This window comes from Symphalangus syndactylus, chromosome 6 (assembly GCF_028878055.3).
Source record: "Symphalangus syndactylus isolate Jambi chromosome 6, NHGRI_mSymSyn1-v2.1_pri, whole genome shotgun sequence".
In the NCBI taxonomy this organism is placed as follows: domain Eukaryota; kingdom Metazoa; phylum Chordata; class Mammalia; order Primates; family Hylobatidae; genus Symphalangus; species Symphalangus syndactylus.
Genome location: NC_072428.2, coordinates 37097074 through 37117383, shown reverse-complemented (window position 1 = coordinate 37117383; position 20310 = coordinate 37097074). Strand labels below are relative to the sequence as shown.

Sequence of the window (20310 nt, the reverse complement as noted above, 5' to 3'; positions counted from 1 at the left end):
CCCTGCTTAAAGCCCTCTAGTAACTTTATCTTGTACTCAGAACAAAATCCAGACTCCTTACCTATGGGATATTATGTGATTCATTCCCTCCCCAGCGACTTCCTCTCTTCCCCTTCTCCTCACTGCACTGTACCTTCTTTCTCACACATCAGGCTCATTCCTACCTGGGGCCTTGGCCCTTGCTTGGGTCTCTGTCTGAAGTGTTGTGACACCTTATCTTTTCATAGTTGGATATGTCATTCGGGCCTCAGTTCAGCTGTCACCTGCTTAGTGAGGCCGTCCCTGACTGATGCTGCTTCATCCCTGTTTTATTTTCTTGTAGCACTTAATCACTTTCCTGCAATGTAAAGCCCATAAAAGCAGGAAACTTGTCTCTGCTCTTAAACATTTTCATTCACTGAATGAAAGAAAAATGTAATGATGATGATCCATAGAAAAGAATCTGAAAGGAAATACAGGGTTGCTCTTTGCAGATTATGATTATTCCTCTGTCTTTCTGTCGCTTGCCAGCATTCTCTGGCATAAGCATGTGCTACTTTTGTCATAAGAGCATATGAAGTATTAGAGGAATCTTACTACTGTATCACCCAAGAGCAGGACAATTGGCTGGGAATGAATTAGAATTTAAATGTAATGTGAAAACTCAAATTTCTGAAAAATAGCAAAATGCCTAAAATTGTCTGCTATTCAGACAACTTGTAACTTAGAGATATTTATTCACTTTCCACTAATTGGATTAACTTGGGCTTTAAATAAATTTTAAGCCAAATCAGTAGGGATCAGATTCATCACTCCTTTTTCAGAGAGGAAGCAAGGGCTGGTAATATCTACTCCCCTAGGATAGGAACATTTGAGATTGTGTTTGGTTATGTGTTTAATGTAGTTGAAGCCTACATTATAAAAATGGACACAATTCAAATGTGAGTCAAATGCATATGACAGCTTTATTCATACATCCTTTATTTCTCGTATTCCTCTATAGGGTCCCAATTTCATGGAGGAAAGCAACTGTAAACTATTATTATTACAGGGCAGTTGCTTATTGATCCGGGCTGTTAACCTGACACCTGTCAGGAGTGGACATGTAGTGGTAGCAGGCTCTTGTAAATTAGTAGTTCATTGCATTACCTAATTGGTCAAATGCATTTTTTGCTGCAAGATCTCCGACAGACCATACCCTGGAGGTTGCGAGGGTTTCCTCTGGCCTATTTTGGCAGCATGTTGAGCATCTAAAGTTTGGACTCTTTAGTTCTTCTCAAATATGAACTTATCATTATTATGGTTATGATCCTGGTAGCTAATTTTTCTTAACCCTTCATACCTACTGTTAACCATTGTTTTTTCCTGGAATAAATTTTAAAATATATTCAGGTAAACTATATTCATGCATAAGATGACTGTGGTGAGTATTTGGTGTAAAAGACATTTTCTTTTGAAACTGCAATATTTTGGATAAATTATATGTGAACCTCAAGTTGCCTGTGACCCAAGTGAGATTGTTAGTGTTCTGAATACTGGTATCATTTTTAGCCTTTGTGCGTCTTCTTATATGAAGTGTCTACTTCTCAGGCTGATTATAGGATGAATGTGCTTAAGGTCGTGTGCATCTGTATGCTTAACAAATATCATTTTAGTCTCTGGAAGAAAGCTTGCTAAATGTAAAGGTGAATCTCTAAGTATATAAATTTTTGCATTATAGTGTATTTAAAAATACATGCCAAAAAAGAAATAAAAATATATATCTCAGTAGAAATACAAGATTCATTGAAAACATATATTAAATTGTTGTGAATTAAATATTGTATGAGTTGGTTAGAAGAACTAGAACATACACTTCTTGAGAGTCGTGCTTTAGTTTTCTCGTGTGTGAAATGGGGGGATCATGTTGCATAACTCTATTACCACATGAAAAGTGACACATAGTAAGCACTCAGTATGTGAAAGCTATTACTGTTGCTGCTGGTATTATTATTACTACCATTATTATTTAGGGAAATTTAGAACTAAAATTCATACAAGTCATACTAATAACTTATATTTATCTTTTTTCTTTTAGGTTCTTGGTTGGGTATAAGAACCTTGTATACTTACCAACAGCCTTTCTGCTAAGTTCCGTTTTTTGGATATTTATGACTTGGTTCATCTTATTTTTTCCTGATATCCTTTAAGCATCAATTTTGATGCATATTTCATTTTGCCTTTAAAAAAGAGTAATGTTATTGTTAGGAATTTAGGTATTGGAAAAGGCCCAGGGAATGCAACTTATATTTGCATTCATTTAATGGTTCTGGATGAAGATGTTTAATGTTGAAAATGTACTTGATTCTAAAAGTAGTCTCAGAGTACATTATGGAAACAGTAAGTATCTAGTATTTATTACTCATAGGAGGGGAACAGTAGAATGTATTATTGTTTTACTTGTACCATAATTTGTTGGATTGTCTTGAGATTCCTTCAAGGTCAGATGGTTCTCATAATTTGGTCAGCAGTTACAGTTAATTAATACATTTTCTGAGTACTAAGACGGACTGCATGAAAGGGATATTGGGGAAAATATGGCTTCCTCAGTAATGGTAAGTGTTAGTGGTATTATCTAAGGCAATGATTCTCAATCCACAGTGAAAATAAATTTACTTTGCCACTCAACATATATGTAAAACAAAGACTGTACTCCTAATGTATGCTTTACCCTATGGTGTTATTTCATCCCATTTCCTTTTTTTTTTTTTTTTTTTTTTTTTTGAGATGGAGTCTCGCTCTGTCGCCCAGGCTGGAGTGCAGTGGCGCAATCTCGGCTCACTGTAAGCTCCGCCTCCCGGGTTCACGCTATTCTCCTGCCTCAGCCTCTCCGAGTAGCTGGGACTACAGGCGCCCGCCACCGCACCCGGCTAATTTTTTGTATTTTTTAGTAGAGACGGGGTTTCACGGTGGTCTCGATCTCCTGACCTCGTGATCCACCCGCCTTGGCCTCCCAAAGTGCTGGGATTACAAGCGTGAGCCACCGCGCCCGGCCCCATTTCCTTTTTAAAAAATTTTAATCACGGCCCATTTAATTCTTTCATGACCCGCTAATGAATAGCAGCCTGAGATTAAAACAAAAACAAACAAAAAAAATACTCATCCAAGGAATAGGTTCATTACTTAAGGATCAGGGCCCAGGACCAAGTCCAGCTTAGGGGTGTGTTGTTCTCTTAGTGTTGGCCAAGTCCTGTTACCTAGAAATGGGGAGAGGGGTTACTTGGGCTCTAACTGTTTATGACTTCAGGTAGGTGGAAGGCATTTTCAATCTTCTTACCTCTTGCTGGACTCCCTTCTCCCCTTCCAAGGACCCTGGGAAGCCCTGATGGTCTTGCTTTGCTTATGGAGTAGGAGAAGGAATGTTGTAGATAGAAATATACCTTTTAGTGTATTCATTTAAACTTCCACATTACTTCTCTTTCTGGTAATAGCATTTCCGATAAGAAAGAACAGAATGTTTATGGGAGACATGCATAAACTGAATTCAAGAATATTTTTTCCATAGGAATAAATGTGAAATGAGATGGCCATATGAGTTCTCAAAGTACATATGTTTACATCCATTATAGCATGTTTTTCCTTTATGCTGCTTTTTATTTCAGAGCATTATCTCTAATTTAATTTTTCAGATTTCTTTAAATGAATGGCACAGCATACATGGGGGCCATTTGGCTTTTTTCAGAAGATTTTATTATCTCTTCTTTGTCTCATAATTACTGATTTGGTGGCAGTTTTTTAAACACTAGCCTTATTACCACCACTTAATGAAAGCTTGGATGATATTATTATTGTGATAGAAAAATACATGATTTTATAAGTAGTCATGAGTGCATCAAATAAGAGCACAGGATACAACAAAATCACTTGCAGAGGACCTAACGCTCATAAATTCTAGGGTAATTGACATGATACTGAGGAAGGAAAGATAGCTGATATTTTTGTTTACCAATCCATATGGCAGTGGAATAAAACAGTTTTAAAAATGTGTTTTTTTGATAAATTTTTAAAATTTGAGAAACATGCCAGATTTTGCACAAATATTGAATTATTTCAAATTTGTAGAATCAAAGTCATAAATGGTTACAGCCCAAGTAACCCCTCTAGGTGACAGGACTTGGCCAACACTAAGAGAACAACACACCCCTAAGCTGGACTTGGTCCTGGGCCCTGATCCTTAAGTAATAATCCTATTCCTTGGATGAGTTTTTTTTGTTTGTTTTTGTTTTAATCTCAGACTGCTATTCATTAGTGGGTCGTGAAAGAATTAAACGGGCTGTGATTAAAATTAACAAAAGAGAACTGATTTCCATAGCTAAACAGAATCTTAAGATGTTGGAATCAACAAGATGGATGATTTTATTTGCTTGTACAACCTAAAGCCGTTTGTTCTAGGCAACCATATGAACCTGCTACTTGTGAGGGCATATAAATCAGTAGGTGGCATACTTCACCATCAGAACAATGTTCTTCAAACTAAATTTTAAATCTTGGAACTGCCTTGTGGATGAACTGAGATGCCGCCCTGGGTTTAGGCTAGCTTTGTCTCAGGCTGCTGTCTGGATTGAATAAGGGCATCTGCTTCCACAGATACTGGCCTATTAGGGGAAGACGTTCTGGGGCACTATGGAAGAAGACAAAACGATTTTGAGTTTTAGCTCTTTTCAGACTAGTTATGCACCATTGGGGCAAGGTACATAATTTCACCAAGCCTTAATTTTTCTGTAAATTGGAGATAACAGAAACAAGCTCATTGTGTGGCTGCAAGTATTACTATAAAGTGCTCACCACAGTCCCCATAGCAAAATTGGCATTCTATAAATATACCTAATATTTTATTATTAATTATTCTTATGAATAAAATTGATGTGGAAGGCTGCATGTTTAAACTAATTTCAAGGGCAATTCTAGATTGGCTTCTCAGATGATCAGTTTCTTTTGGTACCTTTTATAAGTTCAGCAAGTAATGTCTGTGGCTTGTACGAGGGGGGATTGAGTACAATAAAATAGAACCTTATTGATGAGTTTGAAGGTAAAATTCAAACTCAGGAGACAAATGGTGAATCACTGAATATTACATTTGTGATATTGGCTGTAACTAACTGAGTTAAGTTTAAGAGGGATAAATGCATGTAAAGTCCCATACTGAGTTTCAGAAAATCAGCTGTACAAGTGCATGTTATGGTGAGCTATGACATAGCTTCTGGTCAAGTGCAAAAGAACAAGGAGCTTTGACTAAATGCTCAGTGTGGCTAGTGATGCAGCTGTCAAGAAAGCAAGTATATTCTCACATAGTATTACAAGGATTTGAGTGTCCAAGCAAAAGACAGCAGCAGCTTCTCTGTCCTCTACACTGGTGTTTGTTCTGTTTTGAATTATATCCTTTTAAAAGAGAGAATGACAAATGGGAGCATGAACAGAGGAACATGACCAGGAAAATGTTATATAAGGACAGTGTTGCTATTTATCTTGGAGGTATGATCACTGTCTTCCAATTTCAAGTGTCTGGAAGTCTATCATTTGGAAGCCAATGCACTATGAAGAATGGGCACTCAATAAAAACGCATTGAACAAATGAGGGGATACGCTTATGTAGGTTAGGTCTAAAAGACAGCTACAGTACAGATCTAAAGGATCTAATGAATGAAAATCAGTTGGTTGAAGTTATAGAAAGGCAAATTTTAGCTCCATATTGAGAGACTTAACTGCGAAAGTGTTACCAGCTTACTGGGAAGGCTATGTGTCTATAAACTGTAGTCCAAGTCTGAGTGCCATAGATAAAGCATTCTTAAATTCAGGGAAGGGAGAGAATGATTCTCTCCAGGGAATCAGAAAAGATTCCAAGGAAGGAGGGAAATATATAAGTTAGGTTTTAATCGCAGTTAGGACTTGGACACCCTAAAAGTGTGGTTTTAGAAGAAAATGAGAGGAAGTAGGGGACATTTTAGGTCAGTGAACCACACAGGCAAGAGCACCGAAGCAAGGAACATCTTCAGCTTCTATGTGAGGTGTTAGGGTGCAATTCACTTTACTTGGAGAGTGGGGATCCAATTATTCCCCTGCCATTTGTTTTGTAAGTTAATCAAACTAGGAGCGGAAGATTCAGTCAGCTCAGCATGCAGGATCATTGCATTATGAAACTGAACGTATTTTTGAGAACTGAACGTATGTATTTTGAGTCGTGTGTCGATCAAGATTTCACAAAAAAATTATGATGTGATTCTTTAACAAAGGATCTTGCCCTATGTACCTTTAATAGTGTCTTTCTGCAAACATATATCTAATATATAGGGAAATACTTTTATTTGGAATTTCTGAATCAACAGGGTTGTTTCTTTGAATGATTTTGTTAAAATGATCAAAGAATATTTTTCTAGATGCTCACAGGAGAGCCACAATTACACCATTAGAGATAAATTTATTTGGTCTTGAGTGTTTGTCACTTTTCAGGATGTTCCTCATAAGTTGCAACTATTCCTATCAAGTATTTATTATGAGCTTCAACTAATAAGGAAACAGTATTTATTAGCCAAGTAGGAACAAATTCCAGTAGGACTAGAACGTAGGATGGGAACAGATTTAGGGGCAGGGACATGTGTGCATAAGGAAGGTGAGGTTCTTAGGCACCAATGATGAAATTTGCTTACATTATAATTACATTATTTTTAAAGGAAGTTTGGTGTATTCCTTAACTTGGCTTTAACATTTAGCAGGAGCCCCTTTCTATTTCAGTTTCATTTTCAGCATAGTAGCCTTTCTATACTTTTTCTATAAGACTTGGGCAACTGATCCAGGCTTCACTAAGGCTTCTGAAGAAGAAAAGAAAGTGGTGAGATTTCTTTGTTACTGATATTTTTAATAGGAGGGTTTGTAAACTTTAGAAAGTTTACATGCACATATGCAGATGTGTTGCTTTTTGTTATGGCTGCGTGACATGTGGGGTGATATAGCAAAAATTAGATTTCCACTCTTACAGTTTTTTCATTTATGTATATGAAAGTTTTAACACATATTTTTATTTTCTGTTGAAGTAATACCCCACGAAGACTTCTTCAGATGTGATTCCTTTTAGGAATATGATCTCCTACTTCCTTGTAATAACATTTTCATAATGGTCATTTAGCTTACATTTCCCCACTTAATAAATGGAGAGTAACTAGTCAGTGACCAGGGAGAGTCCTTCTGCTTATTGGCTGAGCAGATACCCCTCCTCTTCCTCAAATGTGAAGTTGTCAGATGACATGGCATGTTTTCCGTTGCTCATGAATGTTTAGAAGTTGGAGAATGTTGTCTTTGTTACCTAAAGCCAGTGTTCCTGAAAGACCCAGCCTTTGGTGCTTGTAACTTTCAGTTTTGGTGTATACTGGTGGGTTTTTCTTTTTTAATGTGTGTGTATATGTGCATATTTATTTTTCTCTAGCAGATCATAACTGGGAGATGATTGCCATTCACAGAGATGAGGTGATAGGCAGGAATGGTGGGGTGGTATAATTTTTATGCATCCTAATTTATTAGCCGTTGGTTGAAAATGCAACCTTGAAGAGTCACGTCATTTCAAGCACAGAATGATTTGGTGGCAAGTATTCCAAATTGCTTTTCTAACTACTTGAGTTTGGAGCGAGAACTGTGAGAATGGTGTATAACTGTGCATAATACATTTTCCAATAAAATGTGATAATAGGTCAAACTTCATGTCTTTCAGAATATCATCACCCTTGCAGAAACTGGCTCTCTGGACTTCAGAACATTTTGTACATCATGTCTTGTGAGTTTTTTCTATATAATTTTTTTCCATAGTGAAAGCAAATTCTTGGTAATGTTGCTATTGTAAGCATTTGTCAGATCTTCATGGTATATTTACACACCTTTGTTTTTACCCATTTCTAATTTTACATTCCTGTCTGAACAGCTTTCTGTCTTGAACATATGGCAGAATGATGTTTATAGTCTCTTGAAGTTGTCTCTGGTTACATCCGTCTGTGAATTATCCATCGTGTGTTTTATTTGCTTTTCTCTGTCATGAAGCATATATTAGAACTAATGTCAAATCAGAGGCTCATAATGACCTTAGAAACCACTTAGTGAAACCTCTCATTTTGCAATTGAGGAATCAAGGGAGGAATTAAGTTCTCCCAAATTATTGGTGGTGCTAAAAATGGAACTTGGGTTTCCTTCCCTTAGTTCTGTGCTTATTTTGCTCTGTGGTACTGCCTCATTTCCACTTAGCCAGTGTGAACAGGCTCTGGAATTCAGATCCCACTTAGTGATGTCCTAATTAAAGTAGACATATGGAAGTAAATACTAATAAGGCATTCCACAGCCTCTGTGTGAATTGATAGTCTATTTAGGATTTGTGCCAATGCCTTTGTGACCTAAAGTTAAAATTTTGCTTGCGATTTGTTGCCGCTTTGAGACAATGGTTTTTGCTTAGGCCTCTCTTAATTGCCCACTTAGATAAGGAAGCCATTAAGGTCACTCCATTGCCATGTATGCAACTCCTGTGTGGCTCGATATGATCAACATTGCCTGTGGACTGGACGGTGCATAGGTGAGAGATTTAATTTTTCAATTACTACTATGAAGTTAAGCATATGTTTAGTTATGACTCACAGAAAAAGTGGAAGGGCATCCTAGGGCTCCATTTTCAGTATTCCAGTATTCCAATAGCAATGAGCCCATACATCGTTATTATGCTACAGGTAACATAATATTTGCACATGCATCATTCTGTTTGGTAGCCACAGGCCTGTGAAGTGGACAGAAAAATTATTATCTCCATGTTACTTGTAAAAACGCTAGATCAGAGAAGTTAAAACACTTAACTTACAGTGACACAACTAGTAATACATAAACCTAGGTCTCCTGATTCCAACGGGTGTTGTTCCTTCTGCCGGGTTTTGCTGCTCCGGGAGAAGGTCGGACCATGATGTAATAGCTGAGGAGTATTTGTGTCATTAGCATTGAAATGCTCCCATCTCCAGCACTGAGAAGGCAGCGTGTGCAAGAGAAGACTTAGTTGCCTGGCCCTTCCCGCTTTCTTCCCTTCTGTAGAAGTTTCTCAGATTGTGGGTTGCCACTCTTTGCATGTCCAGTAGCAACATGTAAATTTGTTGCTGCTCCTCAGATTCGTTTTCTGTGTTCCCCCTGATTAAGTCAATCCTTGATATTTAGAGGTGGTGCTTTTACAAACATGTTACATGGAAGGAGGAAAGATACAGGGTATGATTTGTCCAAAATCCTGCCTGGTTCCCTTCCTTCTATCACAGGATAAGACAGCCTAGAAAAGTGTTTGCTTAGTTAACTTTATTCTATTCCAGAAGTTGTACTTTTACAAACATGTTGCATGGAAGGAAGAAAGAGACAGGGTATGATTTGTCCAAATTCCTGCCTGCTTCTCTTCCTTGCATCACAGGATAGGCCAGCCTAGAGCAGTGTTTGCTTAGTTAACTTTATTCTAGTCCAAAAAAGTATCTTCTTTTAAGTAAGCAATGAATAAATAATTAGTTCAGTTAACGTGGACAATTGACTGTGACATATCAGAAATGTGTCGTTTGATTTAATGGTACTTAAAAGCAAAGCAACAACTTTATTTCTGTTTTACTTTGGTGAAGACTTTTGACAGGAAAGTGGTTAAGGAGGTCTTATGTTGAAAATCAGAAGAAACGAAAATATTAAGTATGTTTTTTTTCTTTTTTCTTTAGGTTTTGGCAACCATCACTATTACATATTCTTCTTGTTTTTCCTTTCCATGGTATGTGGCTGGATTATATATGGATCTTTCATCTGTAAGTGTAAATTTTTCTTACAACAAGCACATACACCTACACCCATTTCTACTTTTCCTTGTAAACGCTTGTATATCACATTCTGGCTGGGTGACTATAAACCATACTCCTAATAAAAACAGAGCAAATGCCTCTGAGACTCCCTCAGCACTGGGAAGCTGCAAGAAATACAAGATGAGGTTAGTTCTCAGTACTTTAGGAAAAAAATGTGATAAATTTGAAAAGTGGTCAAAAATAGAAATTCATTTAAGGCAAGTGCAGATTTGCTCCCCAGTGAAGAGGGAAATTCAGCTGCTGAAGTACAAAGCTGGAGGTGATAAGTGAATAAAACAGGAAAAAAAAAAAAGGTTGGTGGTAGAGAGGTTGGGGGATAGTTGTCCAATCATTAAGGAACAAACCTCTGAAAGCACATGCCGTTTGGTAAGTATCAAGTTGAAACTGAGAACTGATGGGAATACTAACAGTTAAAAGATTAGAAATAGTAACTTGGAAGAAAACATTAGATCACTTATTCTGCAGCCCTGAGGAAGGAAAAAATCTTTCAGTAGCAGTTTAAAAGAGTATATCGGGATCTCACATAGGGAATGACAGCCAGCTGTTCTGAGGTGGTTGACTAAGAAGGACGGTTTATACTGAAGGAAGAAAGATTTTGGCTATCTCTTAAGAATTGCGTGATTATGTTTTTCAGACCTTGGGAATAGGTTACCTAACTGGAAAAACCTATAGTGCTTGTAGTTTATTTATTTGGACTTTATTTATTATTTATTTATTTTAAGGCTTTGGGAGAATTGGGCTCTAAACACAGAGGCTTCACTTCCATCCACCCTCCTGTTACGTTCTTGGTCAAATCTTAGACTTTACCAGTAGGGTACTAGTTCGTTGCTTGAGCTGAAGTCTGGAGTAATTCTGAAAAACATTAAGAACGTTATTTTCCCCTTAGCATCCTAAGCCCAATACACATACACTTTTTTCCTCTCTTTCTCTCTTCTGTGCCTGTCTCTTTAGTTTAAAATTTTTGTTAGTTTTCGAAAGGCAATTCTTTGTACACTTGCCCCCCAGGCTCCCAGTTTCCCTCCCTAGAAATATCAAGTATTACAAATTTTGTTTTGTTTGGGGTTTCATTTTTAGAGATTATTAACTAGTATCTATGTGTAATGAGTTATTTTTTGCCCTGCCATAGGCATGGAGGGCTTCAGTTACCTTGTCAGACCCTTTCCTACCTGACGCCTTGGGTGTCTTTGATCACTAGGCAATGCTTTTGTAGCTAACGGTTAACTGTCACCATTTTAAATAGGTCTAATAGTCAGAAGGTTGTAATCTCTGAGCTCAGTTCTTGTCAAAGGCCACCAGTAACCCTGAGCATTCTATTTTTATTTTAATTAATTTTAATTTTATTTGTTTGTTTTTTGCTTATTTATTAATGTATTTTTTGAGACAGGGTCTCACTCTGTCACCCAGACTGGAATGCAGCGGCACAATCATGGCTCACTGCAGCCGTAACTTTTTGTGTTCAAGTGATCCTCCTGCCTTGGCCTCCCAAATAGCTGAGACTACAGGTGCCTGTCACCATGCCCAGTTAATTTTTAAATTTTTTGTAGAGATGGCATCTTCACCATGTTGCCCAGGCTGGTTTCATGCTCCAGGCCTCAGGTGATTCTCCTGCCTCAGCTTCCCAAAGTGCTGGGATTACAAACATGAAGTACTGCACCTGGCCAGCATTCAATTTTTAAAACTTCTTAGGTTATGTCTTATGGTGTGAAAAGTAAAAGAGTTTTTGACAGCGCTTGGTTCTATTGAGAAAGCTGCCTTTCAAGGCCTGACAGTAAAGCATATTCCTGGAAAACCTTTGTAAGTTGGCACATGGACCAACTTGTCTCTTGGACTGGATCCTATGGGAGAGGAGCCAGAGTTTACACCACTCCTGCCTCTCCTCTCTTCTCTCTCCTCACTAAAAATAGTCACCTTTGTTTGGCATCTGTGACCAGCATAAGACTGTATTGATAAGGACAGAAGCGATTTTCCATCACATTCAGTCTTTCCAAGTTAGTTTTTTTTATTACACATGTTGATTCTTCCCTCTTCTTTGTCTTTTTTCTCTGGCTGTGAACCAATTTTCATATTACATTTTGTTTCATAAGAACAGTCCCACCTTATATTCACTTAAAACTGTATAAACTAGCTGAGTGTATTTTGTTACCTTTATTCCATTTATATTCCAGCAATATTTCTTTACACTGAATGAGGGCATTGTGTCATTTATTGTTATTTCACAGACAAAACATAAACTTGTGCTCCATTTCTCTAATGAGGCCTCACTGTCATCCCACCTCCCTTGTTTACCATTAATGCTGTATTACTGGAGCCCTGCTCTATACTCTCCTTCTCATGTGATCCAATAGCTGCTACTTCTGTACAGCCTCCATCCATTTCACCTTTTGTAAGGTCTGTTTACAAGGTGGACAGTAAGTGACTCCAAAAGTGTCAGCATCCTACAAGTTACAGAAAGAAAGATTACCATCAGGAAGAACTCTGTAACTGTCAGAGCCATCTAAAGATGAAAACAATTGACCTGGAATGATGTGAGTTCCCTACCAATAGCCACTGGCCAGCTAATAAGAATGTATTAGCACAAATTAAAGTGTTACATTGCATAAGATAATGTACGTGACAACTTGCTGTCGTATCTTTGATATTAAATCTGAAAACCAGTATTCTGAAAACTTCAGTGTGAGATCATGCTGTATTATCAAAAGAATTCCCAGAAGGGAGCAGTAGAAATCCATAAGCTGAAAGAAAATAGACATTCTTTCCCACTCAACAGCTGTTTTCTCCACCTACTGTTGGAAATTATATTCTTTTTTGTGATATCAGGTGCATGGGATGCATCTTTCTTTGCTGCCCTAATGAGACGCTCTAGAGAGAGTGTAATTTGCCTTAGCTTGTGCCTTGCTTGCTACTCTGTGGTGATTGCTCTTAGAATGCTTCTGGCATATATTCCTGAAAGACGGTTGGGAATCAGAGACTTAAAGAGAAAAAAAAAGTAGATTTTTAGGATTTAAATGGACAGTTGACAGGAAAGTCATGGACTCATTTTCTTCCTGTCTCTGGAGTTCTTCAGAGCAGCATTGGGGAAATGTCCAAAACTATCAAATTGTCAGAGGCATTTATGAAACCTCAAGGTGCAAATCGACAGAATTATCTTTTAAAAATAATTCACCCTTTATGCATGGCCAGGGTGCCTGTAAAAGTCAATGGATTTACATAACCTTGAAGATCTGTTCCCTTGTTTCTCCTGCTTCCTGTGTGTATTTCTCCTTATTGCTGCTCCTAGCTACATGGATTAGGAGGTTAATATGAGAGGCCATAGTAAAGTTCTTTAATTGGCACACCTGGGGAGAAACTGAGCTGTGACCATCTGAATCTTGCTCTATATTCTTTTCCCAGGAGTATCTGTCTTGTGAGTCCCTTCATCTGGCCTTTCTTCCTCTGCAGATTTAGTTATGGTATCAGTGCAGATGTATACCCATGCCCAGCTCCCTGCATGCTATTAGATTGTATTCTGATGACATCTAGGTGCTTATGGGATATCTTGTGCCCACAGCAATGGCCTGTTCATCTGAACCGTTAGTAAGAGTTTATATTCAGTCCTGTAATAGACCCATAGTTGCTATAAACATGAATAAGGTAGGGAATGTTCTAAACAAATAATTAACTTCAGGCTAGTATATCTTATACTGAATGCTGATTTTAGTAAAGATTTTATGAACCCTTTTTGCTTTATTCCTTCACTGTCAGCTACTTATACAGTGTTATCATAGCCTCAATTAACATTGAGCCACCATTTTGTCATCTTTAGTTTTTGAGCTGTCATGTGGAAAATGAAATCCTAAAATTGAATCATGATCTGTGCCATACTTTCTCTTCTCCTTATATAGAACTGCAGCGATTTTATCTTCTTGGAGACTGATAACTAGTTTATTGCCTTTTTTTTTTTTTTTTTTTTGGTGAATTCACAGATTGGTCCAGTCATTGTGCCACAACATTCAAAGAAGATGGATTGTGGACTTACCTCAATCAGATTGTGGCCTGTTCCCCTTGGGTTTTATATATCTTGATGCTAGCAACTTTCCATTTCTCATGGTCAACATTTTTATTATTCAATCAACTCTTTCAGGTATTTATTTCTCTTCTTATAATGGCTTTGAGTAAAATTTCTAAAACTTGTAGTGAGATAGACTTGAATTTAAAATCAGAACATGTACATTCTGTTTTTACCTCTGTCACTGACTCTGTGGGTCTAGCGATGTCATTTAACCACACTTGAATTTCAGGCATTTTGTCTGTAAAATGAGGATAATAACACCTGTCTACTACATTAAACCACAAGATGGTTTAAAGGTTAGCATAATAAATTATTAGAGTTTAACCTAGGAGTTACCTAATCTGACCTCTTTATTTTATAGATAGAAGTACAGAAAGGTAAATTGAATTGCTCAAGGTCACCCAGTGTGTGGCAAAATCAGAACTGGAAACTTAGGTCTTCTGACAGTCCCATTCAAGGGCTTTTTCCATTGTACAGTTAAATTATATGTTGTGTGTAAGCATAGTATAAACTGTAAACCATCATGCAAACGTCAGATGATTGTTTTCCCTCAGTTTTTCCAACCCTGTTTGTTACCCTTATTACTATGCAGTGTTTAAATGGATGAGAGTGGTAAGAAATGAAAAATACATCACTAACGAATGGTCATAGTAATTACATTTTCAGAGAAGGCCATGGCCATTAGAAAGTTCAAGCTCCAGGGCAGTAGTCACCTTCAGCTTTCTCCAAAGCTTTAGTCCCTTCCCTGCTGGCTTCCATCCCCTATGAGCCTAACCTAATTCTCATTACTGCTGTGTCCTGCCCACGTGGAATGGACAGCAGGTGGTCATCAGTCTGAATAAATTACTGTAAGACCTCAGATAATTAGAGCATTACTCAACCAAAGCAAAGTATATTCCACTTTTGTGGTAATCAATCTCAAAATAATAATAATGATAATAATAACAAGAAGAGAAGGAGGAAGGGAGGGAAAAAGAAAGAAATTAAAGAGAAAAAAGAAAAAATGTTTAGGGATGAAATCGAGTTAATAATATTGACTAAACTGAGGTTTCTGAACATTCCTCTCAATCTCCTATCACTCTGACTTCAATAGACTCCAGCAGCAAGAATAGATACTAGCATCTGTGATTATTAATATTATCATTTATAATACCTAGTATTTATAATGCTTTGAGACATCATTTCTAATTATCTTTCTTTTTTTCTGGAATCTTAGAATAAGTACAAGTATATAAGATGATAATATCCTTAATTTTTTAGAAAAAGATCAATAAGGCAAAAAATGGACTCAAAGTTTCAGATAACTTCCAAAAGGAAGAATTCAGAACAAAGCTGTTTTCTTAATGAACCAAACAATCCAGTTCTTTGCAAACGTTCATTTCCTGAGTGCTCTGGGTAGTCGTGGCTTTGACTGTAGCAAGTCAAGCTGAGTGTCCAGGTGTTGGTTAGGAGCATGGGCTTTATTCTCACACTGACCAAGGAGTCAGTCCCAGCTCTCCCACTCTAAGCTGTGTGGCCTTGAATCAGTTACTTCATCTCTCTAATCCTCTGCATTAGGTATTTGATTTTATTTACTTATTTATTTATTTATTTTTTGAGCCAGAGTTTCGCTCTTTCGCCCATGCTGAAGTGCAGTGGCGGGATCTCGGCTCGCTGCAACCTCCGCCTTCCCGTTTCAAGTGATTCTCTTGCCTCAGCCTCCCAAGTAGCTGGGATTACAGGTGCCCACCACTACGCCTGGCTAATTTTTGTATTTTTAGTAGAGACGGGGTTTCACCATGTTGGCCAGGCTGCTCTCGAACTCCTGACCTCGTGATCCACCTGCCTCGGCCTGCCAAAGTGCTGGGATTACAGGCGTGAGCCACCGTGCCCTGCCACGTTAGGTATTTTAAATAGATTATCTCAAATCCTTAAAATAATATGATGAGGGTGGTATGATGAGCTGTTTTACAGGTAAGGAACTTCAGGTTTAAGTGAGATAACTCTGTGAGTAGTTACGGTTTTTAATGGTTTAAGAATTTGTAAGTTACCTTAATTCTCAGTCTTCCCCATGTTTTTGGAATTAAATGTTTTTTACTTCTGATTAACTTTTTCTTTGGCCCTTTTCAAGGAGATACTAAAGAGAACACACAAATCGAGATAATTGCACTGATACTGATCTTATATTGTTTTATTTATCTAAAAGTTGCACACCGAATGTGCTGAAAATTAAACATTACCATATGCCATAGCTTGAATTAATATAGCAGTTATTTCACAACTCTAAGTCAATGTATAGTACTTTCTTGAAGGTTAATAAAAATTAGACAATTAAAAAAATACAAAATGCCCAGCTACTAGATTTATATGGGAGAGTATAGTTTAAGGCTGCTGAATCTCTGCATCACCATGATCCTTGGTTAGAAAGCTGGGGGATATTGTCTTAAGGGGACTACTAAATGTTTGCCAGTGTCCTGTGATGTACTGCGAAGAGTGAGGGAGCTACGACGTGGTATTTTTCACGTACCTTCCACCCTTTTTCAGATTGCCTTTCTGGGCCTGACCTCCCATGAGAGAATCAGCCTGCAGAAGCAGAGCAAGCATATGAAACAGACGTTGTCCCTCAGGAAGACACCATATAAGTAAGTAAGACCTGTTTGGATGCTGAGTACTGTGGAAGATCCCTAGTTACTGGTTTCCTAAGCTGGTGCCCCTACCCATGGCCGTGCTGCTGTTCTATAATTTGCCATCTAGTATAGTTGACCCCCCTTTTCTTAGAGAAGCTTTAGCAATGGGGTGAGTGGTAAAGTCGTGAGCCCCAAGGTGGTAAGAATTCAAGAGTTAGTTTACTGGACACAGCACAAATAGTAAGTGACTGAAGTTTTGCCAAGGTGGGGAATCTCTCCAGTCAAGCCACATGATCACAAGGTTGTTTGTTGCTGACATGGAGTCGATGTGAGATAATTAAGTGTATGGCTGAGAGAGCCAACCACAAGGTGCTCTGTAGAGAGCGTTCACTTGTGTGCTTTGCCAGGATTTTCAGCCTGCCTTTCTATCACCAGTAATTCTTCTAGGCCTATGTTGAATGTGCCCACTTGTACCAGGGAGAAGCCAATTTTTCAGGTTTGGATTTGTTCCCCCTGGAGCATTTGGTTGTATAAAACACGTTTTCAGTTGAAAATGAGAGTATGTGTAGAAAGACCTTCATCTTATGATATGAAAGATCGGGCTTTGAAGCTTATCTCCCTGCCACTTATGGCAGGGTCTTGGAAACTGAGAGTGCTGCAGAGGTGACCCAGAGCCCTCTGGGAATTTGAACGCTCGCTGCATATCTCATGAGCAGTCTATTTTAAAGCATGCTCTTGGTACAAGATGAAACTGTTAGGCTGTTAGACAAGGGGATCAGAGACTGGGATATGACTACCATGTGTATATAGGAGAGGAGAGAAATTGACTTAATTGGGAAGAGATGGCTAAAGCAATGGGGAGTGGAGAGGAGTGTAAACTTGTGATCATTGTTTCACATTGACAGTGATAATAAAGTCCCTTTCTTTGTAGCTTAACCAGAGAAATAAATATTTACTCCACTAAACTATGGCAGCCTGTAATAGAGTTGGAATTTGAAGCTGAGCCTTGAGAGATGTGAGGCAGGGCACAATGGAGTTGGGAGGGAGGAAGGGCATTCCAAGCCCTAGAGAAGAGTCTGAATAGAGGGACACATGAGAGCACTAGAGCACGTTTGCTGAGTGATGGCAGCATCAACTAGAGGAACTCAAGAGAAAACCTGAGTCCCGCCCAAACCAAAGATTTTACTTGTTTTCCTCCCCTAAGTTACTTTTACTCAGTACAGTAGTCACCCTTTCTCCATGAGGGATATGTTCCAAGAACCCCAATGGATGCCTGAAACTGCAGATAGTACTGAACTCTGTATATACCATGTTATTTCAGTCTGGTAACCCAACAGGCAGGTAGTGTAGACAGAGTGGAAACACCAGACAAAGGGATGAGTTATGTCTCAGGCAGACAGAGCCGGATGGCATGAGATTTTATCATGCTCCTCAGAACGGCATGCAATTTAAAGTTTATTAATTGTTTATTTCTGGAATTTTTCATTTTAATATTGTTGGGCTGCTGTTGACCACGGGTGACTGAAACTGAAACCAAGGGGAAGGAGACACTACTCTAACTAGCTTTTCAGCCAGGCCCTATACATTTCTAGCATGTGTCCCCACTGCCACCCCGTCAACTCCACATAGCCTTCTTCCCAGGAAGTTGCCCTCTGAATAGTGTTGGTCCTTTACTGGCAGCAATGCCATCATCCCCATGCAGAACACAATCTTCTAAACAGCAACGCAGTCATCCTCATGGACAGGTGTGTTTTGATGTGTGTAAGGGATTGGGTTAGGCACTTAAAAGATAGAGCATATGCGTAAAAATGAACATTTCTCGTAACTGGAATAGATAGTAGTACTTCCGAAATTTAATGGAGAAAAAATGATGCCTAAGACAGTGTAGTCAGGAAAGCTCCAGTGGAAATGTGGACGTTGGCCTGGGCCTTGAGAACTGGTAGGACTTGAAAGGATAAGGGGGTTCCTGAGCTAAGTGCAGAGCACAGTGTGCGTTCCAGGCTCACACAGCTATGATCATGGGAAAAATAGAGCCAGAGTAGCTGGAGCAGGAGATTCATAAAGATGCACAGAGGAGCTAGAACTTGAGGGATACATTGTATAGAGCCTTAAATACAAAGAGGAGGATTGTTTATTGGAGCCTCTAAGGAGAGGAGTATCTTTAAAGGGTTTTGATTGGGAGGTGAGGGGCTATGACTGTTTCAGGGTTTTTGGAGGACAACAGTCTGCAATATGCAAGATGAATTAAAAGGAATTGAGACAGAGAATTCATTTAGAGAGTTACTTATAAGGTTTAGGGAGGCTGGGCGTAGTGGCTCATGCCTGTAATCCCAGCACTTTGGGAGGCCGAGGTGGGCGGATCATGAGGTCAGGAGATTGAGACCATCCTGGCTAACAAGGTGAAACCCCTGTCTCTACTAAAAAAAATACGAAAAATTAGCCGGGCGTGGTGGTGGGCGCCTGTAGTCCCAGCTACTCAGGAGGCTGAGGCATGAGAATGCCATGAACCTGGGAGGTGGAGCTTGCAGTGAGCCGAGATGATGCCACTGCACTCTAGCCTGGGCAGCAGAGCAAGACTCCGTCTCAAAAAAAAAAAAAAAAAAAAAGGTTTAGGGAAAATCCCATCTTGTTGATTACAGTTGTTCTGGCCTATGTGGCCTTTGAGGTAATCAAGGTCTGAATTAGGGAAGTAGGAATAGAAAGAAAGAAACTTATTGATGTCAGTGGCCAGTCCACTAAGTGGGGAATCCAAAATGAAGTGACGACGAAAAACCCAATTAAGTGGCTGAGCGAGCAGAAGCCAGGAAATCTCAAAATACAGATTCAGGTCCAGAAATAGACTTCAGTTTTAAGGTCCCAGAAGCCCAGGAACTATCTGATCTACCCCTGGATTTCTGCAAGATGTTCAAAGGACATTGTATATTATAGATTCTCCATAAATATTTGTCCAGCTACACAGGAAATATAGTAAGACATGTTCTCTTTTTTTTTTCTTGGCAGTCTTGGATTCATGCAGAACCTGGCAGATTTCTTTCAGTGTGGCTGCTTTGGCTTGGTGAAGCCCTGTATGGTAGATTGGACATCACAGTACACCATGGTCTTTCACCCAGCCAGGGAGAAGGTTCTTCGCTCAGTATGAAGAAACGCAACCCAAAACTCTCAATCTGATTTGTTTTTGTTAATGTTGATGCCCTGTAGTTTGAAAGTGAAGTAAAGATTTAGAGTTCACCTAAGTCCAAAGGAAAACACATGGTTTTTAAAGCCATTAGGTAAAAAAAGTTCTCAATAAAGGCATTACAATTTTTTAGGTTTAGAAAGATGGACTTTTCTGATAAATTCTTGGCAGACATCTAAAAAAAAAACCGTATTTTTCACAAGAAAATGCAAGTTACTTTTTTTGGAAATAATACTCACTGATTATAGATAAAATGGAGTATTTTCAGATACTATATTGGCTGTTTCAAAATGGTACTATTCTTTAAACTTGTAATTTTTGCTAAGTTATTTCTCTTTGTTGTATCTATAAATATGTAAAAAATATTTAAATAGATGTACCTGTTTTGCTTTCACACTTAATAAAAAATTTTTTTTTGTAGTTGAGACTTGGTTTCTGACACTTAACACTTCTAGAGTCTTAAATTAAGATGTACATAGGACACAAATTAGTTCACAATTCCAGGAATGAGTTGAGATTATGATTAATACCAGTAAGCAAGATTTAATTTGGTTTTTCATCTTACTTAGAAAATAGAACTTAGAAAGTCTTAAATATTAATTACAACTTTACTGAGTACCCTCAAAA

The 20310-nt window shown here is 38.4% G+C and overlaps 1 protein-coding gene across 2 annotated transcripts in view; it reads left to right on the top strand.

The window, feature by feature from the left end:
* Positions 1–20108, top strand: part of ZDHHC13 (zinc finger DHHC-type palmitoyltransferase 13) — a 59419-nt gene extending 39311 nt beyond the window's left edge. Inside the window, exons 10-17 of one of the 2 annotated variants that reach the window (XM_055282165.2) lie at positions 2057–2157; positions 6720–6844; positions 7718–7780; positions 8470–8563; positions 9717–9800; positions 13817–13974; positions 16426–16523; positions 19509–20108. In XM_055282165.2, the coding sequence (XP_055138140.1) occupies positions 2057–2157; positions 6720–6844; positions 7718–7780; positions 8470–8563; positions 9717–9800; positions 13817–13974; positions 16426–16523; positions 19509–19647 (862 nt within the window). In that variant the 3' untranslated portion in view covers positions 19648–20108. Of the gene's footprint in view, positions 1–2056; positions 2160–6719; positions 6845–7717; positions 7781–8469; positions 8564–9716; positions 9801–13816; positions 13975–16425; positions 16524–19508 lie in introns of both variants that reach the window. The other variant, XM_055282166.2, reaches the window with a different exon arrangement.
* Positions 20109–20310: the final 202 nt, after the last annotated feature.